This window comes from Chelonus insularis, unplaced genomic scaffold (genome assembly GCF_013357705.1).
Source record: "Chelonus insularis isolate UGA/USDA-ARS -01 unplaced genomic scaffold, ASM1335770v1 contig_398_pilon, whole genome shotgun sequence".
Classification (NCBI taxonomy): domain Eukaryota; kingdom Metazoa; phylum Arthropoda; class Insecta; order Hymenoptera; family Braconidae; genus Chelonus; species Chelonus insularis.
The window spans coordinates 662,679-690,438 of NW_023276553.1; the positions used below are offsets into that span (position 1 = coordinate 662,679).

The window sequence follows — 27,760 nt, forward strand, 5'->3', positions numbered from 1 at the left end:
CTTACAACGCTAGAGAGCGTTGTAAGCTCATATTTTAGGCGCAAAAATTGAAATTCAAAAAAATTGCAATTCGATTTATATTGCCAATAAAAGTAATTAAGTATTTTATTGACATTGAAAAAAATTCTCAAGGTTGGCATATTTAATTTTTTAGTGAATAAATAATATTATACCACTTTTAAAAATGTTCTTCTCAACATTTAAGAAATAAAATATTTGTGCATGAAGAAGAATATTCCTCATACTCCAAAATAAAATGATCAAAAATGAAATTGATTTTTTTTTCAAAGTAGAGTGAAATGGAAAACAAAACATAAATATGCATTTGTATGCATATGTATGCATATATCTTTTATCATTGTCATATAAAATTTTTCCAGAGGTCTCTAGTGTTTCGTGAGTATGTAAATGGTTAAATGGTATATTTCAAGGATTGATTAGGTTATTCTGAAATCTTCTGAAATATATTTTTGAAATGTTATTTTGTTGACTTATAATTGGAACAGATAATTAATTCTCACCATGTGGGCTGAAGGTCGTATTGCCATTTATGCAATTTGTCTACTGATATTTCAAATTAGGCTATCGAACTCAAGGACTTCTTGGAGACTCAGCACTGATGGTGTAGTCAAAGCCTCTCAATTTATTCTGTCTATTGATGATGATCCAATATTTGAAATCTTAACCAGTAGCATTAACTCTATCAATGAACAAGGATGGAGTAAAAGTGGTCCAATTGATAGTTCAGAAAAATTGCAAGTTTATTGCAATGAGTTTAGTAATTTTATTGCCTCCAATTCAGAAAGGTAAAGTAAATGCATGCCTTATGTATTTGTTTGCATGTTTTTCAGTTTTTTGAATGAATATTGCATGTTTCACTTTTACTCATAAATAACAGTGCATAAATTGATGCCGTAACTCTTAGTATTTTTTGATTATTCCATTGTTAATCATATCAATGTTTTTATTTATTTTTAAATAAACTTTCAGTTTCAATTGATATATGTTTGTATTTAAGAAGATGTTCCTTGATAGACTTTTTATTCGTTACAAACGATAGACTGAATTCTTTCAGAGGAGCAAATGCTGACATTATTATATTTTTACTATTTTCTAACGTAGTTCTCCATTTTTTTGCCCGTAGTTAGTATTTGTGTGTGGCTTGCTGTCCTTCCAGAATTATGAAAGCGTTAACTTTCATCCCCTTGGCAGACGATTTGTGTCATACACCATGATTGACCCACCAAACAACACAGAATCAGGAGCTTCAAGCTCCTCAGCATCAAATGATCAAATTGTATGTGCTGCGGGACAACAGTGTGAAGATATTGTCTTGGATTGTGGGAAACCAGTTAATTATACTTACTATGATAATTTAGTGGGAGTTGCTAATAGAAATAAACATCCGTTAGTACCAGAACCACATGTTGCTCTAATGTTTAAAAAAGGCAGTACTAAAGTTGAAGATGTTGACATTGATTTGCTTGAAAGACGGTTGAAAAAAGCCAAACGAGAGGTATTCTTTGATTCTATTTTTTGCAATGACATAAACAAGTATTCTACTGAGTAATTTGATTCTAGAAACCAAAGTCAGTACAATTGTACAATCAAATTGGAAACTTTTGGCGTATAAAGGGTAATGCCGAACGATCAATTGAGTGCTTCAGGAGAGCCCTTGCAGTTTCTCCTCATAATGCTGAAGTGTTATTGAATTTAGCTAGAGTATTATTGGTTCTACAATACTTGGATGATGCAACATACTTAGCTCGACGGTCTTTGGAGCTCCAACCACCAGATAGAAATGCGTGGGAACAGTATCTTACTTTAGGCCAAATTTTTAAGGTAATATCAATGAATATCAATTCTAATTAAAAATATTCATTACTTTACTTACAAAAAATCTAAAAGTCTATTTTTTATATATTTATCTTATAGGCGTATGGATATTTTCAAGAAGCAGCTGTACATTTAAGACACGCTTTAGAATTAAAACCTGACCTTCTAGATGCTGCTGAAGCACTTAAAGAAGTTGAAGCACTTCCCACTGCGAGTATACACGTGTATACATTAATAATAATCGTGTGTTTGGTAAATAAAATAATTTTATTTACTTTGTTTATCTACTTTTAGATAATTAATAAATAATTAAATGAATAATGTTATTTTTAGGTTTTAGGAGTATTACTTGTAGTTTTGAGTACTGTAGAGTGTGATGAAACTATATCAGGAAATGATGATCATCTTCAACGACCTGTACAACGGAACTTTAATCGAACAATAACAATGCGTAGTTTACGACTTAACGTACCACGCAATAAACGTTGTTGATTTATTTTTTAATGATCTTGACGATTTGCTGAAATTCGAAAAATCACGATACATAGATCAATAAATTCTAAACAGCCATGACTTTTAAGTATTATTTATATCAATAACAAATTTAATATTTCAGTGTGCTAATAATACTATTTATTATATTCAATGAACAAACAAATACAGTACAATAGAATGTGATAGAAATAAAATTTATCTGCTATAATTAACTCACCACTAATATTCACAATTATTCAACTTTTTACATCTATCTTTAAGTACTTTATTATTTTTTTTTTTTTTATTTTAATATACAGTTGATGATTTATTGATCGACAATAAGTATTCATACATTATTCAGTGTTAACAATATATAACTCTTTCAACGAACAATAACGTCTAATAAACAGTTGTCTACAGTATTTTATGACTCATAAGCGTTAAAATTAATGGGATGGGTTGAAATTATGAATGATTTATGAATGATTAGATGGCATAAAGTATCATTTAATAATTTTTTTATTTGAAAATAATATACATGAAAATGGTATAATTTTTGTCAATTATTAACTGCATTCAAAATAATTTTTAGAACCATTTTTATCTATTGTTCATTAAGTCAATTTAATTATTATATTAATAACATTACGGACTATCTGTGATCTCGTTTACGTTGATATTAAATCAAAATCATTAGGTTACAATTGACAATATCATTCAGCGAAACCAACTTAGATGCAATGGAAAGAGCAATATATTTACAAAACAATCAAATTTTTGCATTTTATCCGATCAATAATAAGTAATAATTATAAACATAATTGTCGCATAATAATCGTATTTTAAGGAATATTTAATTTTTATTTCCATTATCTAATATAAAGAAAATAAAATATAACAATCATACACATGGTACGACCTTTATCTATTGCAATAGATGAGATTTTCAGAGAAACTTCAAAAATCTCAAAATCTTTAGTTTTTAATTAGGCTTTAACAAGAAGATAAAATATTGCTTCTAAATTATCTACTTATGTACAGATGCCAAAGGCAACTGAGGCCTTAATATATCTTTCATTGAAGTTTTCTCAAGGCAGTAACGAATTTTTAAAATCATAATAAATTATATAACAATATTCATCACATGCTGAATAAATGTTTCATTAAAATTATAAGAATATTCGTTAATTAGAATTTTATTATACGGTTAAAATTCTATTTTAATAATAAAATATACTTTCTTTTTTTCGTTTCGATTTTCACAAGAATGTACCCATATTAATTGTAGATAATATAGCCAAGAAATCAAATTCAAATGATTATAGATAAAATGAGTACAGCAGCTATTGATAAAAGGGAAAAGAGTACATAAATTAATTGAAAAAAAAAAAAACATCTACATCTCGTGTACTCTTATTAATTCTCAGTAAAAAATCAACTTCATAATTATAACTAGTAATACCTTAATTTCGTTTAAAATGCATTATGCGGACGTAAACAGTCATTATAATTACTGTTGTTAATAATATATATATATATATATATATATATATATATAATATATTATATAATAATAATAACACTAATAATGAATATAAAAATAATTATTAACGTTATTATTCTGAAGAAGCTTTTTTTGCTGTACTCATTCTAATACAAATATATCGAATATTTTTGCAACTATTTACATAATCTAACAAACATATACATATAGGAGTCTTACTTTTCTGCAAACACATTTGCATCTGCTCACTTTGGATAATTTCTTCACCTTGATATCAACCATGAAGTATATTTTTATTATTAAAATTGTACCCAACTGGCATTAGTTGAGTTCGGCGATGCTGCTGGCGATGGTTGTTGTTGCGTTTGGGATGCACTTGCAAATTCCCCCCATTCAGAACCAGACAATTGCTGAGCATTTGGGGCTGGCTTATGTGCGGGTGATGATGTTGGTGTTTTTGGTGGAGGTGGAGCAATTTTAATTCCTCCTGGAGGTGGTGGAAGACCTAAATTTACTTGACCACGCTGTTTAGCTTTTGAAGCTTGTTCACTTCCATCTTTTTTCTATTTTTAATAAATAATAATTATTTTATGAAATGTAGTTAGCGCTAAAATAAACTTATATATAATTATTAATGTTCAATAAAAAACCTTACAGTGATTTTCATGTTTATTTTAATCGTTTCTCCTTCTTTAAACCTCAAGTCAAGTTCTGGTTTAGGCTGCTCTTTTTCTTTCTCAATTTCATCACGGTTTTTTAACCATTTGAAATGATCCTGAAGAGCCACATTTAGATCAAAACTATCGGATCTATCCAAAAAGCCAACTCCAAGAAAAGCTGCTCTACCATCATCATCTTGGACTTTTATAACAAAATATCTAGATGAATCAGTCACTGGTTCCACTGCTGTTCCAGGATATTTATCTATTGGGCATTTGGCGAACAGTTCACCAGTTATTTTATCTTCTAATTTTATCGTTATTGAGTCATTTTGAGATACAAGACGCATCCTTCCTGTCCATGATGGTTCTTGTAAATTCCAATCTGCTGCTCTGTAATTTATTTATCTTTAAATTCGATTCATTTTCTAACTAAATTATTATTATAGTAAACTGTTTTACGATAAAAAAATAAATAGAATAATTGATTATTTAAAAAAAATATCACTAGTAAAATTTGATTGTCATACAACGAATAATAATAATAATAATAAGATGTCAATAATGTCTACACAGCAATATGTTAAATAAATAGATGATCAAGAAAAATCATAACTAACCGATAACCACGATTGGGTGCTCTTGGTGGTATTTTAAACACAAAAACTTCAGATTTGACAAGTAAAACACTTTCATACGAATCCATTATTTTAAGTTAAATAATTGTATGTACAGTCGACTACTGAAAAAATTCTCTTTTGATATGCCTGAATATGCTCTTTCACTCTGTCAGGTTAGACTCCCTTGTCTATTCTTTTGTGCGCGCGCATTAACAGTCTGTTGAAAAATTTAAGAGAGAGGGTAATCAACTGCCAAGTAACCAAAGATAATTTTCGGTCAAACTAAAAAGTCTGGTTATATATTTAACATAAATTTATTCAACAAGAATATTAATTGTGGACAAAAAAAATTAAGTCCATAGTACAGTACCGGATATAAATGCTGTTCAATTTTTTGAAGGTTATACATGCAATTTTCCTATACTGTCTTATAGAAAATCACACAGTATTTATGTCCAGTACTGTAGATAACAATCAAACTAAAGTTAATACAGTAATGATTCTGCTATTTTTTTCAATCTATTCATTACAAATTATACACTTTTCGCATATTTACTATTTTTTAATCAACTAATTTCATGACCAGATTACGTTGTATTTTAATTTATGAAAAACAATATAATACATTCGTATAAAATTCGAATTTTCGCGGCTTTTGCTCAATATAAGAAACAAAAAAGTTCCGATTTTAAGTTGGCAGCATTTTAGTACTATGAAATTAAACTGTAGCCAATTATCAACCGTTGAAGTTTCAAATTGAACACTGTTGTCTATTTTGTCGGTTAAAAACGTTGTCAGTCGAAGATGGTTTTTCAAAGTATTTTACAATTATTTTAAACTAATTTTGAGTTTTCTCTTGGCTCCTTATGGTAATTCATAAAGTATTTATTACTTTCTAGCTCGCAGGAAGTAACGAATATTATTAAGTAGTAAATTTTTTCATATTGAATCATTTTACTGTTAACTGTGGCATTCACTGACTACCAAACACTTCGTGGGTCCATACAACTTACGGAGGTAAATAGCAACTTATTTTGATCTTGAAAAGTAAATAATTTCTATAAAAATTTTTAAAAAATTATTTTTAATCATGTACAATTTTTAGTTATATCAAATCATTAGCTGATAAGATTCACTCTTTTTGGTAAAAATAATTTTCTATTACAATTTATTTTTAGGATAAAAATTTGGTTCTACATTTTAACGGATAAATAGTAAGCCCTGAAATATTTAATTGATTGTTTATCATTTTATCATAACTTGGACTATAAAAGATGTCAGCAGACTATGCATATGAAACAAGCGGTCCACAGTGGGTGGATTTGCAAGAAATGATGAACCATGATAATTCAACAAATGACGATTTTTTCGATCGCACCCATGACAGTCTTGAAGCTTCTCCTGTTCGACAAAAAACTCAACTCAGAAAATCAACAAGGCTTCAAAATAAAGCTTCGTCAAGCGTGAAAAGTTCTGAAGTAAACGACCAAAATAAATCGGAATTGCAATCAGAATTCATCGATGATATCGATAATATTTGCATTACTCCTTTAAAATTAAAATCACCAAATATGAATAATAAAAAAATGTACCAAAAAGAATATAATGTTAATGATATTCTTAGTGATGCTATGGAAGGATTAAAATTGGCTTCTTCTCTTAAGAAACGTCCAAAACCTCAGAATATGAATAAACCAATTTGTCCAAAGATTGAAATAATTCCAGATACTCCTACTCGAGGAGAAACTCCTGTTATAAAATCTCTCTATGAAGTAACTGTAAATAATCAAAATCAGATTTCTAATGAACAAACGCCTGCTAAAAGGATAATAAAGATTCGTGGAAATGTTTGTAATAAAAAAAATGATGTATCTTCAAATAATATAAGTATTAAGAATGAAAAGTTGATAGATAGTTCGAAAGCTAAGAATTACTATCAGAAAGTGAATGAGACAAATGAAATTAATATGAACTTGGAGAATAAAATGTCAGAAGAACTAGAGAATATCAAAGAAAATATTCAAAGTGAAAATATAATCACAAAAAATAAAAATTTACGAGTTTCTGACTGTTACAGTTCTATAAAAAATGCAGATGAAAATCCTACTAAAAAAAAATTAAGGATCTGTCGTTCAATGCATCAAAACATTCCTATTAATCGAACTCCAATTTTCAACTTAAGAACAAGTCCTTGCACAATGGATTTAAAACAATCGAAAATACCGGTTTATAAACTTGACTGCTCAGATGATAACGTTTCAGAAATCCATGAGAATATTAATTTAGAAAATAAAGAAATTATTTCGAATACGTTGCAAAATAAAAGCTTCGAAAATAGACCAGAAAATATAAACTCTTTAGAATCTAAAAAAGATGATTATAATGAAGAGAAACTTCCAAATATTAATGAGGTTAATGAGGATCAGCAAATAAACATTCCTGAAATTGAATCATCAGCTGATAATGATGATTATGTTGAAACAGAATTTCAACCTTTTGATGAATTTAGCAAATCTCTTGATGAAGATGAAAACCAATATAAAGTTTTCAAATCTCAGTATACTCAAAAGACCTTGGGGAACATTAAAAAACCCACTATATTGACTGGTCAAGCTCGTAGAAATAGCATTCAAATGAAAAATATTCTTAATCGTCAACGATCAAATAAATATGTAAGTTTAGCAGAAGGTGTTAAAGCATTCCAACGTAGTACGCCAACACGGTTTCATACTGTGAGCAAAAATACAGAAAGAGTTAAAAAACCAAAAGTAATTCAAAAAACGACTCAACAAGCTTTCAAACGAACAATTCCAGTTTCTCCAAATTGGCATTCCAAAATGCGAACAAAAAAAATGGTACAAGATCAAAACCAGGAAAAACAGACAAATGCAAATAAAGTTACGGTTCAAAAGAGACCTATAACTACTTATAAAGGTTCTAAACCTCAGACTGAAATTTTGAAGAAACGTATTACTATTCCTAAACCGTTTAATTTGTCTGAACCTAAAAAGAAAACGGAATCATCTCAACCACCTCAAGTGAACACATCTAAACCTAATAAAACAGCATCTCAAAAGCCTAACAGTCAAAAAGTTGAAACTCAAAAAATTTTACATTCCAGCATACCAGTTTCAAGAGACTTTAATACTTCATCAAAATTAGAGCCTAAAAAAACAAGAACTCAACAAGTTCCATTTCAATTCGATCAACGAAATAAAAAGGATTTAATTGAAAAAGAAAAGAAAATGAAAAAGTTGAAAGATGAAAAATTGAAAATTAATGAAAAAATATCATCGATTGCTATTAACAAAACTAATAATAAAGATTCTAAAAATCAAAAAGAAAATGGGATCAAAACTAGTTCTCATATAAAAATGATGCCATTCAGTTTTGAAAAACGAGATAGATTATTGGCAAAGAAAAAAGAAGAAATGAGGAAGAAAATTGAGGAACAAGAAAAAAAAGCAAGAGTCTTCCATGCAAACCCAGTACCTAATTTCAAGCCAATTCCAGTGAAAGTATCGTCAAGGGAAAATTTAAATTCTAATAAAAATTTCTTAAGAACTAAGTCTGCAGAAAATGTTAAATCTAAAGATCATGTAAACGAATCGAATGTACTTCGTACACTATCTCATGATAATTTCAAATATTGTAGACAGCAAAATTCAAAAGGAACAATTCCGACCCAAAAAACACAACTAACTGGATCATCATCATCATTAAATGTTGGTGAACATAATAAAGTAACTGACATGCCTAAATTGAAGCCAAAATTAAAACCAATTGAATTACATAGTGAAAGACGAGCAAGACTTCGCCGAGAATATGAACAAAAATTGAAATTAAAATTCGAACAAGAAGAAGCACGTCGTCGACGGGAACAAGAGCTCAAACTGGCAAAGGAACAAGAAGAAATAGCTCAATTACGTAAACAGGCTGAACATAAAGCAAGACCTGTGCCTGTCTACAAATCACTTGTAATTGCCAAGTCAACAAGACCTATTACTGAACCTCAAAGTCCCGCTTGGACGCAATCACGACGTTAATTTCTTATTTTCGTTATATTTAAGTCAAATATACTTATATTGTTTGTGAAACAATTATCTTAAATAATAAATATTTGCAAAATACATTTTAAAAATTTATTATTAAATAAATTCTTTTGAATTTTATGTAAACTTAATCGACTATACATTTTAATAAATTTTGATAAAAATAATTACGAACTTCAAAGTCTGAAGTCTTTTATTCATATTTTACTATTTTTCGATATTTTAAAAAGATAATTATTAATAATTCTAATAATAAAATATACAATTTACAATTAATAATTCTTATAGAAAGTCAAAAGAATGAGTTTTCTATTAACCAAAATATGTTAATTACAATAATGCTTATTAATCAACCATATGATGAATTTTTTTCTTTCAATGAAAATGCTTCATTAACATTGTTTTTATTTAATCACTTTTTAATAAATATTTTTATGATAAAATTAAATACATTAATTTTGCCGATTGCATACAGTGATTAATTGACAGTATTTTCTTCTTAGAATCTTTTGTTTTTATGGCAAAATTCATCTTTAGCATTATCTCGTTTATTTATTTCACTATTTTTTTAATTTTTATAAATTCCATTGATAAAAAATATTTGTCTTTTCAATGAAATTCAGTTTCTTACTAAATATAAATATTCTTAAAATGCAATGAAAATGGTCACAAGATTTTGATTATTAAATTTAATTGCACGAGTTGAAGAAAAAAATTTTAAAAATACTGATCACGTGTAGTAATATCATTTGTACTGACTGATATCTAAGTACTTATGCACCATTTAATCAAATTTTATTAAAATTTAATTTATAAACAACATGCGATTCATCAATGAATATGTTTAATTTATCATAAGTTCAGCGAAATTCTTCATTCATAATTAAAAAATAGAAAGCATATTAAAATGAACACAATTTAGATTTCAGATAATTATCATATTGATAAATATCTGCCATTATCGATATACTGTGTTTCATCAATTACAAAGTATCATAATAAAGTATAATTATAAATAGTTTTTTTTGTGACTCTTAATTATGTGCATAAATGCGTAATCTTTTTTTTTACAAATACGGTTCAAATTTTACGGCCAAATGCTGGCCTCAGTTCAAGAACCAACTAGCCAATTGAAACTCTATAATTATTTGTTAATATGACTATTTAAAAAAAGTTTGTAGATAATTATATAATATTTAAACTAAAAGTCTAACGAAATAACGCCTAAGATGGTGCTATAAATTGGTTGCACAATGCCAAAGTATGAATTAGAAATACAGAAGGATCAAATAAATATATCTCTTTACATTTACTTCATAAAAGTTCCGAGTTAGTGTAGAATGATTATTTTGTATCATTATCTCTTCTTCTTCATCTTTGTGTATAAGGTACAAACTACTAGTATCACCTTAATTGTGGCATAAAAAATTAATATTTTAACCCGGCTCCCCGGCATTCCCATCGCGTCAAATTTCTTTGAGCAACGTAGATTTTGCCATTTTCAGTTTATCTAATCGTCGTTGAAGATGATTGTTCGCTGTTTCTAACTCATCTACACGACTCTGTGCTTCTCTAATCTATAAAATAATATAACATTTAAACATAATTTTTTATTCCAGCCATTTCATTATTAACCAGTTGAAAATTAAAAACTTTTGTATAACATACTTCTCTCTGTAGTTTTCTTTTCTCAACTTTCAATTCATCTTCAGCTTTCTCTGATGCTTCTGCTGCTGATTTGTATCGAATAACTTGAGTTTCCAATCTCGTGACATTTGCTTGAAGTGTGGACATATCTTGTTCAGCTTTTTGTAATTTAAATTTATAATCTGCCAGTAATTTGTTTGCTTCTCTCTGAACATCTTCAGAATCTATTAATCCTTAAATAAATAATTTAACATCAATAAATCTTTTAATTAAATTCAGATTCATTATTTTTAATATACTATGCTAAGTTACCTAATACTGATCCGGATGATCTTTCGGATCTTTGACGACTCTTGGCCTCTTCCAATTCTAGTCTTAGGTGTCGGATTTCATCTGTTAGTTCTTTTTTTTCCGAGGCAAACTTTCTTAACCGTACATCTAGATGATAAAGTCAATTATTATTATTATTTCTACAAGAATAATCATAAAAGATAAGCTAAATAAATTATAAATACCCAGAGATCCTTCTCCAGCATTTTGTAATAATTCTGCAGCTTCTGTACTGACTAGTACTCTTTTTCTTGGAATTCCATTTGATGCCCCAGTTCCTTCATCTTCACTACCTTCATCTTCAACAATAACCAACCCATTTTCCTAAAAAATAATACAATAACATGTTTTATTAAATCGATTCTGAATTTAACATTATTGTGGCAATAATTAAATTCGTTTTAAAATACTTGGATCAGCCTATCCCTTTCTTCTAATTGAGCTTTGCAATTCTCATAATCTTCTTTTAATCTTTGATTAACTCGCTTCAGTTGTTCAGCCTCTCGATTTTTTTCCCTGAATTCTCTCCGTAATGTCGCTACAACTTCTTCTGTTTCTTCTAATTTATCTTTCAACAAGTCAACTTGATAAACATACGATGATTTTTCATTATCAAGCTGAGCATTTGCAATCATTGCTTTTCTAAACTTCTCTTCTAATTCCTTAAGTTCTAACTAAAAAATTCAACCGAATAAAAATTATGTAGTTAATGAAAAAAGTACACGAGTATTAAACGAAAATATTTTGGTTTATAACATACTCTTAAATCTCTACTTAGGCCAGCTTCTTCTAAAGAATCTTCGGAAGACCTTCGACTTGATTGAAAACTGTTAGAGTTAGTTAATAACCGTGAAGCCCTTATTGGGTCTGGCGTTACCCTCATAGTTCGAGTTCCGTCAACTAAAAAATTGCAACATTGTATTTACGGTAATATGTAAATGATTAATAAATAAAATGACTCACTTCAATTGTTTTATAAAGTGAACAATAAATAAATTAAATAAAATAATCATGTGAATTAAAAAAATCATTCTATAAATTTATCATAGAGACAAAAATTACCATTACACATATCGTAAACTCTATCAGCGTTTTCTTCAGCTTCTTTTTGCTGTCTTTCTAACTCTTTCATACGAATTTCTCTAGCTTCTGCTCTTGCTTGTCTCCGAGCTGCTAGTCTTTCACCTGCCTGAGAAATGAATGTTAAATATTATTATATTGATAACAATATAATTCATTATTTTTACACCATATAACTTATCAAGTATAAGTGGATTAGTGAAAATATCATGAATATCTTTGATTTATGCCAATCACATCTCTAACTGTAAATCTGTACCAGTTACATGTCCAGATTTTAAAATAAATAAGTTACCTCTTTAGCGATTTGATCAAGAGCTTGATCTTCAGCTGCATGTCTAGTTGCAGCACGTCTGCGACCAGCTATTGTTGATTCCATTTTATATCTTTTATGTTTAATTATTTTATGCCAGATGATATTGTCACACGAATTTACCCGAATTCCGTAACCCCACAGAAGACTAGACTATTACACTATCGACAAAAACATGATGACAATTTAGACCAGACAAGACAACTAATTATTAAAATTATGGATTATTAAATTATTGTTATTACGTAGCTTAATATTATTCAATATTTATCGTAATTATTTTAAATTAGAAATGAGATTTAAAAATATTTAGATTCACATTGAACATATAATCAATTGAAAAAGGAAAGTGTAATTTTATTTTTTAAATCACTCAATGTGAATCTAATTAGCAACTAAATAAAAACTGATCGAGTTAATTAGATAATTTGTGATGATAAAAGAACGTAAAGATTTAATTCAAATTGCAAATTAGAATAGGTATTTAAATAATCAAAAAAGGTATTTTATACTAAGGAAAATTCAATTATCGTTTAAATAAAAATTATTTAGTTATTTAAATAGTGAAAAACTAAATTCGATTTCCATGAATAATGTAAGTTAAGAATGCTATGTTTGAGTAGTTATTATAGCAATATATAAATTTGTTATTAAGCTTACAAAACAGGATACAAGTATAAAATAGGAAAAGAAATACATTTAACATCAAGTATTTCTAAACGCACTTACACACCCACACGTAACGACTAAGAATATATGAGTCACAAAAAAGTAAAAAAAAAAATTAAATTATATGTGTATAATACAAAATAAAGATGATTCAACTTACAGAAAAAAGTCTTTAGCCGACTATTAATTGCATTTTTATATTCAGAGTCTTGTAAATTTAAAAATAAATCGGTAGTACTATAGATATTATTAATGGAAATTGGATGACTTGGCCCTCCTTACAATGATGACCATCTGTAAAACGAAAATAACTTTACTAATTTTTTTTTTGTTCTTATAAAAAAGTATTTGTACTTAGTTAGTGTGAAATGCACACCCGTTATGCCGTTATATTATTTTAGAAACCCCGTGCCACGATCCAAGTCCGTGAAATCACACACGAACACCGTACAAGATCCATTTTTCGATCGAGTAACTCACGATGCTGCACATACGCATACATAGTCACAGGCAGTAGCAGTTAGTGGCGGCCGTGGTACCAGTCAGTAGGTATGTTTCTATGACCATAGAATAAATAGCTAAGTGATTTCATTTAAATCAACTGCAGTCACGGAATAAAGACTATGCACACTAATGCACTTTTGGTAGAATACAGGTGTATTGCCGTTCATGTACACACGTAGAAATATTATCACCTTAAACTTGTTTAATCAAGCACAGATGTCTCAAATGCATGTATTCATGCATATACATTTTTATTGAAATTAAATGTTAAAATGTACAATTTTAATTCTTATATCAAATTCTGATTCATCTACTACTATATTATATGACGTCATGATATTTTTTTCTTGTTAATTGAATGTTTCAATATTTATGTAATTCATATTTTTTTAATCAAAAAATGCAATATAAAACATTATTTGAATGCGCAGCGTATTTTTGAAATTAATTTTCAATTTATAGAGGTCGCTACAATAATTACGTTGAGAAAAAATAATTTTTATTGTACGAAATAGCTGAAAATTAATAAAAAATTGTAGAAAATAATAAAATTGTTAATTTTTTTATGATTTTAAACATCTATTCAAATCACTTTTAGATAGAATTATTTTTGCCGCATTCGTGCGAGGTGGTTTACTCCACCATTTGAAGGAACGCCATTGTGAGCCATAACGACTGTGGTGCAAGGTGAGTTTGATCGTTCATTTTCACATCCATCAAAAAATCCCGGGAAAGCATAATTTAGCTCTAAATTATTAATACAATATTTGATAAAATAAGTAGATGAATTGATTTTATTAATCAGAAAGGTTGGTTTGTGCTTTTGGTACATAAAACTTCATTAAAATCTAAATTGCCTCATTTGTAGAGGCTCAATTCCAGATGCCGTACTCTAAATTTTTCGTTAAAGTATAGCGTGGTAGAAGCGCGCGAGATAACAGTTTCCCGGTCTTGTTGGTTACTCTAAAATTAAATTAATTCACCATTTCATACTGAATAATAACAGTGATTTATTTTACCTAAACTTAAATTTTTTGTAACCATGTCAGTATTATATTTATGAATCATAATTTCTAGAAAATTCTGACTGATAAATTTTCATCAACCGGCTTCTGAATTTTTTACGATAATCTCCACTTTTGCTTTCAGTTTCAATATAAAGCAATACGTAAAAATGTGTATTTTTCAAGTTTGATTCCATTTTGATTATTTTTTCTATTTTGAAATATGTAATTATAAACAGTTACGAATACGTCAATATTTTGATATATAGCTGCTCATAAATTTTAACCTATAACCTTTCACGAATTTCTATCCATTGTATCAATAATTTATTAAATTTTGTTAATTTCAAGATGTTAAATTAAAATTATTAAATATTCAAAATATAGTTAAATGTTTGTTAAAAATGATCACATAAGTTATTTAAGTTATGTAGATAAATGTTACAAGAATGAATTTATTCAAATGTATGTTTAATTATTTTTTTTTGTCAGATTTGAGCAAGAATAATTGAACAAGTTTACTAAAAATGGCTCAAGAAGCTGATGTACCAACTTTCAAATGTGTGCTTGTCGGTGATGGAGGTACTGGAAAGACAACATTCGTTAAACGTCATTTGACTGGTGAATTTGAAAAGAAATATGTAGCTACCTTGGGTGTTGAAGTACATCCTTTAATTTTCCACACAAATCGAGGGCCCATTCGGTTTAATGTTTGGGATACAGCTGGCCAAGAGAAGTTTGGTGGTCTACGAGATGGTTATTATATTCAGGGACAGTGTGCTGTTATTATGTTTGATGTAACGTCTCGGGTCACATATAAGAACGTACCCAATTGGCATAGAGATTTAGTCAGAGTTTGCGAGAATATTCCAATTGTTTTATGTGGAAACAAAGTTGATATTAAAGACAGAAAAGTAAAAGCCAAAAGCATTGTGTTTCATAGAAAGAAGAATCTTCAGGTAACGTTTTTACTATTTTAAAAATTGTTTTTAAAATATCCTCTAGTAATCTGTATTTGTATAATTTTATTCTAATGTTTTAGTACTATGATATTAGTGCAAAGAGTAACTATAACTTTGAGAAACCTTTCCTCTGGTTAGCAAGAAAATTAATTGGTGATCCTAACCTTGAGTTTGTTGCTATGCCTGCACTTTTACCACCGGAAGTTACTATGGATCCACAATGGCAACAACAGATCGAGAAAGATCTTAAAGAAGCTCAGGAAACCGCTTTGCCAGAAGACGATGAGGACCTTTAGTTCATTCAATCGTGCGTATGGCCTTTAAAATGGCCTATTACAAATGCTCTACTATCTAGTGAGCTGACAGCATTTTATTGGTCTAAAAAAATTTCTCTTAATATAATATAAGGAATATTTGTTTCGATTATTAATCAGTTATTAAATTTTTCAATAATTGTTCTTTTTTTCTTAATAAAATAAAAGTAGATAATACAAAATTAATTATTATTGCCGTTTGTAATTAATTGAATATCATTATTTATCACAAAATGATCAATAATTTATAATTAAAGTTATTTATTAACTTTAAACAATTAGAACTTAAATTATAACATCCTTTCAGGTGCTTGAAATTGGAGGAAACGGGCATCAATAATGCAGTTTAATTCTCAAAAACTATTCCAATTAAAATTATATAAAATGACAGTCTGTTTAAAGTAAAATAATTTCCTATTTTTCTAAGTAAATATTATTAATTTGTTTAAATTATCACTAGTTTTTCCTTTAAAATAAAAAGTTGTTCAGTAATAAAATAATCAATGAAAGTATATCACTGTAAGAAATGGAAAATTCTCATTCAAAAAGTGTCATGTAAATTATAGAATTAAATCACTTAGAATGAACGCGATAGAAACTATCAAAAAGTGTGTTTGCTTTTGAATGAACGTTTGATGATTTTATTTGATACAGCCAATATTGTATGATCATGATCAATAAAAAATATAACTGAAATAAAAAGATTTATTTTCATTTCCTTTACATATTTATATAAACCTTAAAAATTTTATACTGAATTCAAATACAGTTATAATATGCCAACAAATTTTTTAAATTAATTTGTAAATATTCTTAATTAACTTAATATAATTTTTTGTAAATCATTCGGTATAGTACGTCATTTATCATAGTACGTAATATAAATCGTCATTGTCCTTAATTGAATCAAAAGAAATTATATGATGGTGAAATACTTATTTATATATAAAATAAAATGTTTGGATCTATGATCTATGAAAAAAAAGTGATGGAATATTGAAGTTTACAAGAAATCACTAAAAAAAATTATATCATTATTTTTGCATTTTTTTAAATTACTTTGTTGGTAATTGATCTTTCATTTTATGAACCAAATATTTGTATTTTAAAATAATTTAGTACTACAGTTACTTTAGAAAAATTAGTTTAAAAAGAAATTTAATTAGATGCTGAAGCAGATACAGCTGCAGCCGCTTTTTCTCTTTTCTTTTTACCGTCCATAAGACCTAGACGTTCTTTTTCTGTTAAACCTTTTAATACATTAGTAACAACACCTGTTCCTAAAGTGACTGAACCATCTCGGATTGTGAATCTCTGTCCTTTTTCAAGAACCATAGGTTTAATAAGTTTTAATTCAAACCTGTAAATTATAACATTATGAATATTTGTTATATATAAAAAATAATTTGAATTAACTGATAAATAATCAGTAACCTACGTGCTGTCTTCTCCAGGCATCACCATATCTTTTCCAGGAATAAGAATTTGAGCAGTACAATCCCATGTCTTACTAAACATTTGACATTTATTATAATTAGCTATAGGTTTCTTCTTGCCTCCTTCTGTTGGTGTTAAAATATAAATTTGTGCCTCAAAATGATCATGAGCTTTCATTGTACCCGGTTTACACATAATCATGCCTCTTTTTACATCATCTCTCTTTAAGCCTCTTACAAGTGCTCCAAGTTGATCACCGGCTTGGGCTTCTGTTAAAATTTGATGGAACATTTCTATACCAGTAACGACAGTTTTTAATGTTTTATTATAACCAATGAATTCAGCTTCCATTCCTTTTTTCACTATTCCTCGTTCTAACCGTCCAGTGACTACTGTTCCTCGCCCAGCGATAGAATAAACGCTTTCAACTGGCATCAAAAATGGTTTATCTAAATCCCTTTCTGGAGTTGGTATATATGAATCAACAGCTTTTAATAATTCTAATACAGCATTTTCTCCAATTTCTGGTTTTTCGCCTTCTAATGCACAAAGAGCGCTGCCCTTAATCATGGGTATATTATCACCATCATAACCCATTTCTGTTAGAAGTTCACGTACTTCCATTTCGACTAGCTCACCCATTTCAGCATCAGCAGCATCAATCTAGGCAGATTAAATGAAATTATTTATTCGTTTAAATTCTGAATGATAATATTTAGTAATTATCTGATAATTTTAAGAATTACCTTGTTAATAAATACCACAAGATGTTTGATACCGATTTGTTTAGCAAGAAGCAAGTGCTCTTTTGTTTGTGGCATGACCCCATCAGTTGCAGCAACTACTAGAATCGCACCATCCATCTGTGCTGTTCCTGTGATCATATTTTTAATATAATCAGCGTGACCCGGACAGTCTGTATGCCCATAATGACGATTTTCTGTTGAATACTCTAAGTGGGCAACATTAATAGTGATTCCTCTGGCTCTTTCTTCAGGAGCATGATCGATTTCTGAATACTCTTTAGCTTCTGCTAATTTCTTGGTAGCAAGAACTGTAATTATTTAATTAGATGGTGAAAATTAACTGACCTCCACATGATTACTCTATTTTTTTATGTATAATGATAAGAAGAAATAAAAACCTCTGGTGATGGCAGCAGTAAGCGTCGTTTTTCCATGATCTACATGACCAATTGTTCCAACATTACAATGCGGTTTATCACGATTGTATACTTTTTTTTCAGCATAAAATCTTTGTGTTTCGACTTGTGGTAAATATAACTGAGCACAGATTTGATGTTTCCGTTGCTAAATATAAAAAATATTAAATAATACTTTTGCACAACTGATTGTAATAATGATTACAGTAAAACGTAAATATGCAAACTATTTTGTGTCTACATATATAGCTAAATCTTGCGTAGTAATAGAAGATGTACAATTACTTACATATCTTGCTAAATTTCTATTGAATAAAATTTGTTTTATAGTCCTCCGAAGTACTGAAAATAAAAGTTATTTTTATAAGATTTCATTAAAAAAAAGGTTTGGAATCTCGTTTAAATCTTGCTTCACCATGCGGTGTTTTTCTGATAAATAGAATGTACAAGAAAGATTGTCACAAATGATGAAATCGATGAAATTGGAGCATTCCAACAACTCTACCAATTGTTAGAAAGTAATGTTAATATCTAAATCACACTCACCGGGAGTTACAATTATTCGAGCACCGAATAGAGCCATTTTTACGTTCAACAGAAGCTTATCACGAAATTGGCCATTGACGAAATTGTGGGTAAAGAAGAACGCAATGGATAGTTGAAAAACTAACAAAAAGAACTTAAAATGCCCCTACTACTTTTCATGTATTATGAAGGTTAGAAAATGTTTTAATAGACAAATTAAAATGGCTATCAATTAATTTTGCAAAAAATTATTGTTGATTGGGTTTTTAATTAAATTTATGATAAATTGAAAAAAGAGAATTATCAAGAGTCCCCTCCACTACTGTTTTTACCCTCACTCACGAGTTTTTTCGTTTTGCGCATGCCAAGTACTGTAGGTGGACGAAAAAAAAAAGATTTCCGTAAAGACCCGAAGTCGACTCTTTCGTTAGTTCGATTATACTGAGTTGATTCGCATACAACGCACATGTTCATTGGCAGTAGTGTTATTCGTGTACAAAATTTCATTATTTCTGTAACAATGATACTTTAATTAAATTTATAACAATAATTCAACAAACGAGAACTTATATATCAATAAAATTGAGTCATCGCTTTTTTTCTAGCGGCTGTTAATTGTAAAAGTATATTAAATTGTAACTGCATGTGCTGGTTCCACGTGATTATCTTTTCAGTTTCCTAACCTCACTTATTTTTGTCTGAAAGTGATAGAAATAATAAATATATCACAAAATATTTTATAATTTATTTAATTAATATTAACTTGAAGCAATGATTTCTGCCGATAAAGTGTTGGTTCGTAAAATTAAAAAACGAGAAAAAAATAAAATCAAATTTTTAAAACAGCGAGAAAAGGAAAAAAGTGGTACATTATTTTTATATGCAGACATTTAGTCACTTTATTTATATATAAATAATTTATTCAATTATATAAATTAATTCTTTTAGAAACTGTTGACGATGAAACTGTTGAAGATGAAACAGAAGTCGAAAGAACAGATGAAAAAAACAATGTTAAAAAACTAAAAAGAAAAAATCCTCCATTAGATGAGGTGCCGAAAGAAAGTAAGAAAAAAATTAAAGTGAAACGTCAAAATCATGAAGATGCATCGACGTTAGAATCTGAATCTAATGGTGTTACAAATTTAAATGATAAACATTCATCATCAGAACGGGATGAAACTACAGACAACTGTAAGATAATATTTATTATAAAACAATTAATCAAGTTTTTATTATGATGAAAAAATAATTTTTATTGTTTAATATTAAAGTACCAGGCTCTTCCATTGGTTTATCGATAACCAATAATACGGCTTTTTCAACTTTAGAAAGCAAAGTTTGCGAACAAACGTTGAAAGCCATAAAAGATATGGGTTTCGAGAATATGACTGAAATTCAAGCAAAAACTATTCCTCTACTTTTGGAAGGCCGGGATTTAGTTGGTGCTGCTAAAACTGGCTCTGGAAAGACTTTAGCCTTCCTTATTCCTGCTGTTGAACTTATTTATAAATTAAAATTTATGCCTAGAAATGGTGAGTATATCTAGAAATCTAAACCAAAAATTGAATTAATTATGCATTATTTACCAAATGATAAAATGGTTTTTCACTCCTCATATAAATATTTTCAGGAGCTGGATGTATTATTATTTCACCTACAAGAGAATTATCAATGCAAACATTTGGAGTTTTGAAAGAATTAATGAAATATCATTATCATACTTATGGATTATTAATGGGTGGTGCATGTCGACAAACAGAAGCTCAAAAACTCTCTAAAGGAGTAAATATTATTGTTGCAACTCCGGGTAGATTACTTGACCATCTCCAAAATACTCCAGATTTTCTTTATAAAAATCTTCAATGCCTTATAATTGATGAAGCTGATCGAATTCTTGATATAGGATTTGAAGAAGAATTAAAACAAATAGTCAACATATTACCAAGTAAACTAATTTAATATTTTGATTATTGGACATTGAGTTTTTTCATAAATATCGTTTTTATTAATTTTTTTTTATTAATGATTTTTTAGAAAGAAGACAGACAATGTTATTCAGTGCAACACAGACGAAAAAAACTGAATCTTTGACAGCTCTAGCTTTGAAAAAAGAGCCTGCATATGTTGGAGTTGATGATGAGAAAGAAAAGGCTACAGTAGAAGGATTAGAACAGGGATATGTCGTGTGTCCTAGTGAAAAACGATTTCTCTTATTATTCACATTCCTCAAAAAAAATCGAAATAAAAAAGTAATGGTTTTCTTCAGTTCTTGTATGTCTGTTAAGTATCATCATGAGTTATTAAATTACATTGACTTGCCTGTGATGAGCATTCACGGAAAGCAAAAACAAACTAAACGAACAACAACTTTCTTCCAATTTTGTAATGCTACGTCAGGTATCCTTTTATGTACTGATGTTGCTGCTAGAGGTTTAGATATTCCTGATGTTGATTGGATCGTACAGTATGATCCTCCAGATGATCCTAAAGTAATTATCTACTAAATACAGTTAATACAAATATTTTATTTTTTTCTGGATCGAATCTCAATGAATATACCAATATTAATTTTTAGGAATATATTCATCGAGTGGGAAGAACTGCACGTGGAGAAGGAAGTAGTGGCCATGCTCTCCTCATTTTACGACCTGAAGAGCTTGGATTTCTTCGGTATTTAAAGCAAGCTCGAGTTCCTGTCAATGAGTTCGACTTTTCTTGGAGTAAAATAGCAGATATACAACTTCAAGTAAGTAATTATTCTATTTTATTTAAAATTCTAAAAACATAGATATAATTTCATTCTCTAGAGCACAGTTTAACATTTTTTATTGTTGGCAAATATGGAACTAATCATTTAATGATCTTCGAGCACTAAAGTATACTCGTATGTGATGAAATTTAGAATTAAAATGACTGATTCAGTCAGAAATTTCTTTAAATTATAATATTGAGTAATTGTTTTAATTTATTTAAAATTCGTCATCGTCAACTATCAAAGAAGTTATAGCACCATATTGTGCATTCTCTTCATCAGTTATTCATAACACATACTTACATACTATAGTTTTAAAAGCCTACACCAAGTGTTTATCCTTGAATTCTACTAACAACATAACACATACAAATATGTGCACATACGTCTTATATCTAAATTCTTTGCATTACTCAGGATGTTCGCAAATGCAAAAGCTTTGTAATAAATGTGAATGGTAATTATGTCCGATCTAATGTGGAATTTATTCTCGTGTAGTCTCTGTTCAGTGAATGTATGTTAAAAACATGACGAACAAAAATGTCATTTATTTTTCATTAATTTTTTGTATTGATCGCATTAACTAGAAATGAAATTAATTAAACTAGAATTCTTTTTATCATTTATTCTTCTCGAAAATAGATTGTTTCTTAATTTTATAATAAACATCGTTATAAAAATAATTGAGCATGACTTAGATATGCAGTTACCAGTAATCTTTATGATGTAATAGTATTTTCTGTAAAGTAATTAGTTGATGAAGTGATGGCTTCAATGAATTCTAAAAAAAAAGTACGTTTAACGATAATTGAGAAAGAAAAAAAATGATAGGGTAGTTGATTTGATTAGTCAGTGGTGTCTAATTGATGTGGAGTAGGTTCTAAAATTCGTTAATGGTAGAAGGGTGAAGAGCGACAGTAATGGATGAATCGATTCTTTCATTGGATGGATGCACTTATTACTGAGTAACACGTGGTTTTATTAAACCTGAAACAAAACTTCCTTGATGCTGGTCTTCACATACTAATTATAAGGAATATGAAAAAGAATAAAAATTCTTTTCATCATCACAATTTTGAATAAAAGATCATCAGGATAAATATTGCCATTCTTATCCTGATATTCATTCTAAACAATAGCATTCTTAGCAGGAAGTTGCAATTAATCTATTTTGATGCTTCATGAATAAAAATGCAATCATTCATAATTATTTATTGTTTTAAAAATAAAAAATATAAGAAAATGTTACATTAATGAATAAACAAATGAACAGAATATATAAATAAAATGGATAAGTTTTTATTTAAATTTAAAATTAATTCTCAATATACTTATAGTTGGATATTGAAGTATATTTAATTTATAGCATTCAAGATATAACGTGTGTTGTTCATGCATCATTAATTGCAAATTTGAGAACATGTTTATTCTTGACACAGAAGTCATAAGTAATAAGTGCAGTACTGATTAATAATGTCGATAGGAAGAATCTGTGTTACCGAAATCATTTACTAAGGAGCAAATTACATTGAATATTATCGAAATATATGATCGTACAAGCCGGTTTATCAGAAATAATCAACATAAATACATCTTTGAACTTGTAATGAATGTAGGTTTCTTCTTTGAACATTTAACGATCCAAACGTAACTTCCTTGATTTGATTGACGTTTCACAGATTGTATTTTTTATGGAAAGTTTTACAATTTCTAAAAATAAGTGAAAAATTAAGTATATTTATAAAGATCTTAGTTATCAGTATAGCTAAACGTCAAAACTTAAGAATGATACTAAATTATTATTGAAAAAGCAGACATATTTTCTGCTAAGAACTTATTACCAGTTGCGTAATGTAAATTTTTTTAAAGCCAATCTCTTCTGTAATTTAACTCGCTCGAGGTCGGTGTTTCGCTTTTTAGCTGCGCAGTCAGAGAGACGATGGTTAAATAAATGATGATAAGAAGCAAGAGAAAAGAGCCGAAAAGAAGGAGCATGGCGCCCACACAAATGATTCATGCAATAGAGAGTAGTACCACTCCCTCTTTATGAATGCACCAGATTCATTTGAGAATCATCACGAATTAAGTCTAGGCATCATATTTTAGAACCATGATGGTCGTCACAAATATACGTTTATGATCTACTTAACTTTCTGGACTTTTTTAGTACTATGTTTAATTCTGTTTACAACCCACCGAATTTCACTAAGTCTAACTCTTTTTACCTCGGCGAATAGCCAATTTATGAATTATGTGACTAATATTAATCTAAGTCAAGAACACAGCAAATACTTATGTGTTTTTGCGACATACGTCTGACAAATTCTGGTTAACTTTGTCAGTTCTCTGATTAATTTGCTTAATTGTTCCTTTCATTTTTATTTACTTTTGTCAAATTGTAGATATTTATAATAAATGTTCAGTTATTGATATCATCTTACACAACACTTGTATCAATTGTTCTACAAGATGGGTTTATACACAGTTACTATATTATGATGGCATGAATTATTATACATTTGAATATTTTTTTGTGATATCTCACTACTGATTGAATTTTAAAATACATTATTTATTTATTTTTTCTTTATTGCAATTGAAACTATTATTTTTATTTATTAAAAGATTGATAACAGCTTAGCCTGCTTTATATTTCAAGCATGAATCTTACAACTTGATAGCTGTAAAAGAGTAACCACACACATCATTTGAATTTTGAATGACTTCCGTGTTGAGATCCATCATCCTTTGGATGAATTCTTGAGAAGAATACAAACAATTGTTCCATGTGTGATTGCTTGGAGCTTTACCTAAAGATTAAGATATGAAACATATGATGATTACATCAAAGTAAAATATTGCTGTGGAAAATTTTTAATGATATAACTCATGCATTAATTATATTCCAAAGTTATTTTTAATGCCCCTCTATTAATTTCGTAAAGCGTCAATTTCATGGAATGTGATTAATTATTTTTTATTTTTTTTTTTTTTTAGTTGGAAAAATTGATATCAAAGAATTACTTTCTCAATATGTCTGCGAAGGAAGCTTTCAAGGGATATGTAAGAGCCTATGACTCTCATCATCTGAAGCAAATATTTGACATAGAAACTTTGGATCTTGTCCAAGTTGGCAAATCATTCGGATTCACAGTGCCGCCTGCAGTTGATTTGAGTATCCTTTCTGAATAATGCTTACTGCCGTGACAAAGTCGTTGTGCTTTGCTCATTGTGACTAATAGCTATTGATATAGTTGCCAAAATATTTGCCAAAACATTGTTCTATCTCTCCTCGTAACTTACACTAATGCTACTTTGCTTTTCTCAATTTACTATTTATTCAGAAATAGCATAACAATTTAATTTATTTATTAAAAGAAATCTAATTTTAGATTTGATACTGATTTATTAGAGCAAAGTTACTATGCCAAACATGAACTATAAGGTACTATTTAGACTTCAAAAAGTTCTGTTTGTAGCAATATATTATTCTAAATCGTTTTATACATTATTTTTACTTGATTCTAGTCAGTACAGTTTTTTTTTATAAACTTTTCTACACTAACCTTCAGAGAGTTGATTTCGAAATTTCTCTTAATTAAAATTTTTGAAATTATTTCAATTTTTTTTAGTAAAAGTCTTACAGTGAAATCTATCAAGTCATTAATGATAAAAATTTCTAGTCTATACTGAGGCTTTTGAAAAATTATTCAGAAAAGTTTTCCAAGCCTCTTAATTATTAATATTTTGACTCATTGAAAAATCTTTCTTTGTAGTAACTTTATTAACTATGAATAGATGTGAATATTTATACAAACTTGTTTTCTCTTTCACATGGAATTTTCATCATTATTTCCTTAACAAGAACATTAACACGTGTTTTTTTAGAAGTGGGAGTAAGTAGAGAGTCACGACCGCGAAAGAGACTTGGAGGAGGAGGCTATGGCTACTTCAAGAGTATGAACAATCCAAGTGCTGGAAAACAGATACAGAAAAGTAAAACTTTTCGACATATATCAAAAAAGAATAACCCCAAACAACATTCAAGATGATAGGACTGAAATTTAACAACTGTTCTTATAATAAAAATTTTACACTTGTTTAGTTCAATCTAAACATAAAATATAATAAATTAAAAAAAAAAAGAAAATCCATTGACAACCATGTAAGTAATTAACTACTTATAATGATGTCCATGAAAATACTTTGAATTTCTTTATTTGAAATAATGTGTATAATATTAATAAAGCAGTGTTACATTTTTAAAAAAAATAAAGGTTGAACAGCTACCGAGAACTACTCGTGTATTTTTTTAAATTACTGTTTAAATTGAAAGTTATTTCTTTAATTACACTTTAAAATATACTACTTTGTATGAGTTCTGAGTTATTCTGATTTAAAAAGTAAATTTTAATGGTCGGTTATTATTCTTTGCGCGAATCACCACTAATTTCAAGGAAGAGTTTAACCAATGATACTAGAAAGAGAAAGAAAGTAAAAATTGAAGAATCCAAAGCGGCTGTCAAGCCTACCCACGCGACTGAATCAGATAGGATCAGTTGAAAGAAAATGTCTTCGTTGGCAGTGAGGTTTAGAAGTTTCTTATGTGAAGTAAACGAAAGAACAAGTAAGACTCAAGCTTCAAGAGAATGTCGTTTAGGAAAATAGGCATATAATTTATAACGTATGCCTGCTGTTGCGCCCACGTGGTTACAGTACCAACCTTCTACGGTCAAAGAACGTGACGTCAACGTTACTTTATATTAACCAATATATGTGTAGGCGCCGGACGGGGCATAGAAGGTAACGCCCGTGGGATATTACCGAGGCGGCTCTCAAGGATCAACAGGCTCAATCGATGCCCACATACATCTATGTAAAATGCGAATTATTGCGATTAGAATCATGCGTCTGCCATTCAGAAGGCAGTTTGCAATAGGTATTGCTCAAAAATACATATAGAATTTCATTTCTTTATAAAATAGATATTTAAATATTTTTCTTGTGCTACTGAAACTGTTGTAGATATAATATAGATTTTAATATATTAACACTTGAGTTTGACATTGTCAAAGTATTTCTATCAATGATCACACTTCTTGTCTTTTTTACAATAATTATTTCATACAACTTAGAATACAGAAAATAAAGAACCTCATTGACTAAATCTAACTGATCCAACTAGTTTATCTATCTACTCCCTCGAGTAGCAATATTCAATTAGCACTGTAGGTTGTTTTATATTCCATTACTTTCATACATAACATAAACAAGGACTATTTTTATCGTAAATTATAAAATTTTTCATGTCATGTACCTATATAGTTAATGATACGACAATCTTACATTTCCAATTATTTTAATAGGTTTACTCTGATTTATCAATTTATTTTTTCTAATCTTGCATCATTTATAACATTTATTGGATGAATACCATTACCTGATAAAAGGATAATTTAATTTAATATAATATTAACAAAATTCTACAAAGTTATTACTAAATGAATGTTATTATGTATTTATCACAATCCTATCTAATCTTTTAAAAAATTCTTCCCGTATACAGATATCTTCAGTTTCTATGATAATTATTAGTCAATTGATTTTGCCTCATTAAATATTCTTGACATGAATTTCTATAATTATCAAGATGAGTATTTTTTATAAATACCTCTTTTAGTATAAAAGAAAAATCTCGGAAAAGTGAATAATTCAAGGGCTGTCATTGATAATCATTATGACAGTACAACTATTATAAATTGTGGTCGATGATCTCAACTTATTATCCATTTCTGTTGATGACTTTCAGTAATTTCAACTGTGTAGACTTGATTAATATACAATTCAGTGTAAATGAATCTAACAATCATATGTTTAAAAAGAACAATTTACCTAGAAAATTACCTGATT

At 28.6% G+C, this 27,760-nt stretch overlaps 7 protein-coding genes across 15 annotated transcripts; 4 read left to right on the top strand and 3 right to left on the bottom strand.

Annotated features, from left to right (window-relative positions):
• The first annotated feature begins 375 nt into the window (after positions 1-375).
• On the top strand, positions 376-2,897 carry LOC118067985 (uncharacterized). Its single transcript, XM_035085044.1, has 5 exons — positions 376-806; positions 1,213-1,516; positions 1,582-1,842; positions 1,936-2,088; positions 2,170-2,897. Exons 1-5 carry the CDS (start codon positions 523-525, stop codon positions 2,326-2,328), a joined length of 1,161 nt encoding a protein of 386 aa, XP_034940935.1. The 5' UTR covers positions 376-522; the 3' UTR covers positions 2,329-2,897.
• Positions 2,898-3,279: 382 nt separating this feature from the next.
• Positions 3,280-5,540, bottom strand: LOC118067986 (NECAP-like protein CG9132). The gene is made up of 4 exons (XM_035085045.1): positions 5,467-5,540; positions 5,097-5,313; positions 4,473-4,869; positions 3,280-4,380 (listed from the first exon to the last, which is right to left on the bottom strand). Exons 2-4 carry the CDS (start codon positions 5,180-5,182, stop codon positions 4,117-4,119), a joined length of 747 nt encoding a protein of 248 aa, XP_034940936.1. The 5' UTR covers positions 5,183-5,313; positions 5,467-5,540; the 3' UTR covers positions 3,280-4,116.
• LOC118067982 (targeting protein for Xklp2) lies at positions 5,478-9,237 on the top strand. 2 transcript variants are annotated; one of them, XM_035085042.1, is made up of 3 exons: positions 5,478-5,496; positions 5,996-6,113; positions 6,275-9,237. In XM_035085042.1, exon 3 carries the CDS (start codon positions 6,371-6,373, stop codon positions 9,140-9,142), a length of 2,772 nt encoding a protein of 923 aa, XP_034940933.1. In that variant the 5' UTR covers positions 5,478-5,496; positions 5,996-6,113; positions 6,275-6,370; the 3' UTR covers positions 9,143-9,237. The 2 variants fall into 2 exon arrangements, with proteins under 2 accessions (XP_034940933.1, XP_034940932.1); XM_035085041.1 differs by lacking the exon at positions 5,478-5,496 and adding an exon at positions 5,803-5,913.
• Positions 9,238-9,549: 312 nt separating this feature from the next.
• On the bottom strand, positions 9,550-13,717 carry LOC118067969 (leucine-rich repeat flightless-interacting protein 2). 4 transcript variants are annotated; one of them, XM_035085001.1, is made up of 10 exons: positions 13,564-13,717; positions 13,348-13,481; positions 12,501-12,679; positions 12,194-12,314; positions 11,886-12,025; positions 11,536-11,799; positions 11,311-11,449; positions 11,108-11,233; positions 10,817-11,028; positions 9,550-10,725 (listed from the first exon to the last, which is right to left on the bottom strand). In XM_035085001.1, exons 3-10 carry the CDS (start codon positions 12,582-12,584, stop codon positions 10,615-10,617), a joined length of 1,197 nt encoding a protein of 398 aa, XP_034940892.1. In that variant the 5' UTR covers positions 12,585-12,679; positions 13,348-13,481; positions 13,564-13,717; the 3' UTR covers positions 9,550-10,614. The 4 variants fall into 4 exon arrangements, with proteins under 4 accessions (XP_034940892.1, XP_034940893.1, XP_034940891.1 ...); XM_035085002.1 differs by having other exon boundaries at positions 10,817-11,019; positions 12,188-12,314; XM_035085000.1 differs by having other exon boundaries at positions 12,188-12,314.
• A 457-nt stretch (positions 13,718-14,174) lies between these two features.
• Positions 14,175-16,673, top strand: Ran (RAN, member RAS oncogene family). 5 transcript variants are annotated; one of them, XR_004690456.1, is made up of 4 exons: positions 14,175-14,378; positions 15,188-15,654; positions 15,738-16,011; positions 16,279-16,673. XR_004690456.1 is itself a non-coding variant. In XM_035085004.1 (4 exons), exons 2-3 carry the CDS (start codon positions 15,223-15,225, stop codon positions 15,951-15,953), a joined length of 648 nt encoding a protein of 215 aa, XP_034940895.1. In that variant the 5' UTR covers positions 14,176-14,378; positions 15,188-15,222; the 3' UTR covers positions 15,954-15,964; positions 16,279-16,673. The 5 variants fall into 5 exon arrangements, 4 of the variants coding, with proteins under 4 accessions (XP_034940896.1, XP_034940895.1, XP_034940898.1 ...); XM_035085004.1 differs by having other exon boundaries at positions 14,176-14,378; positions 15,738-15,964; XM_035085007.1 differs by having other exon boundaries at positions 14,363-14,500; positions 15,738-15,964.
• Positions 16,674-16,767: 94 nt separating this feature from the next.
• Positions 16,768-19,422, bottom strand: LOC118067968 (elongation factor Tu-like). Its single transcript, XM_035084999.1, has 6 exons — positions 19,117-19,422; positions 18,860-18,912; positions 18,553-18,718; positions 18,155-18,462; positions 17,410-18,071; positions 16,768-17,331 (listed from the first exon to the last, which is right to left on the bottom strand). Exons 1-6 carry the CDS (start codon positions 19,151-19,153, stop codon positions 17,130-17,132), a joined length of 1,428 nt encoding a protein of 475 aa, XP_034940890.1. The 5' UTR covers positions 19,154-19,422; the 3' UTR covers positions 16,768-17,129.
• A 121-nt stretch (positions 19,423-19,543) lies between these two features.
• pit (pitchoune) lies at positions 19,544-26,147 on the top strand. Its single transcript, XM_035084998.1, has 8 exons — positions 19,544-19,960; positions 20,044-20,289; positions 20,370-20,630; positions 20,729-21,043; positions 21,133-21,587; positions 21,674-21,844; positions 24,848-25,025; positions 25,739-26,147. The coding sequence occupies exons 1-8, from the start codon at positions 19,867-19,869 to the stop codon at positions 25,900-25,902; spliced, it is 1,884 nt and encodes a 627-aa protein (XP_034940889.1). The 5' UTR covers positions 19,544-19,866; the 3' UTR covers positions 25,903-26,147.
• The last annotated feature ends 1,613 nt before the right edge of the window (positions 26,148-27,760 follow it).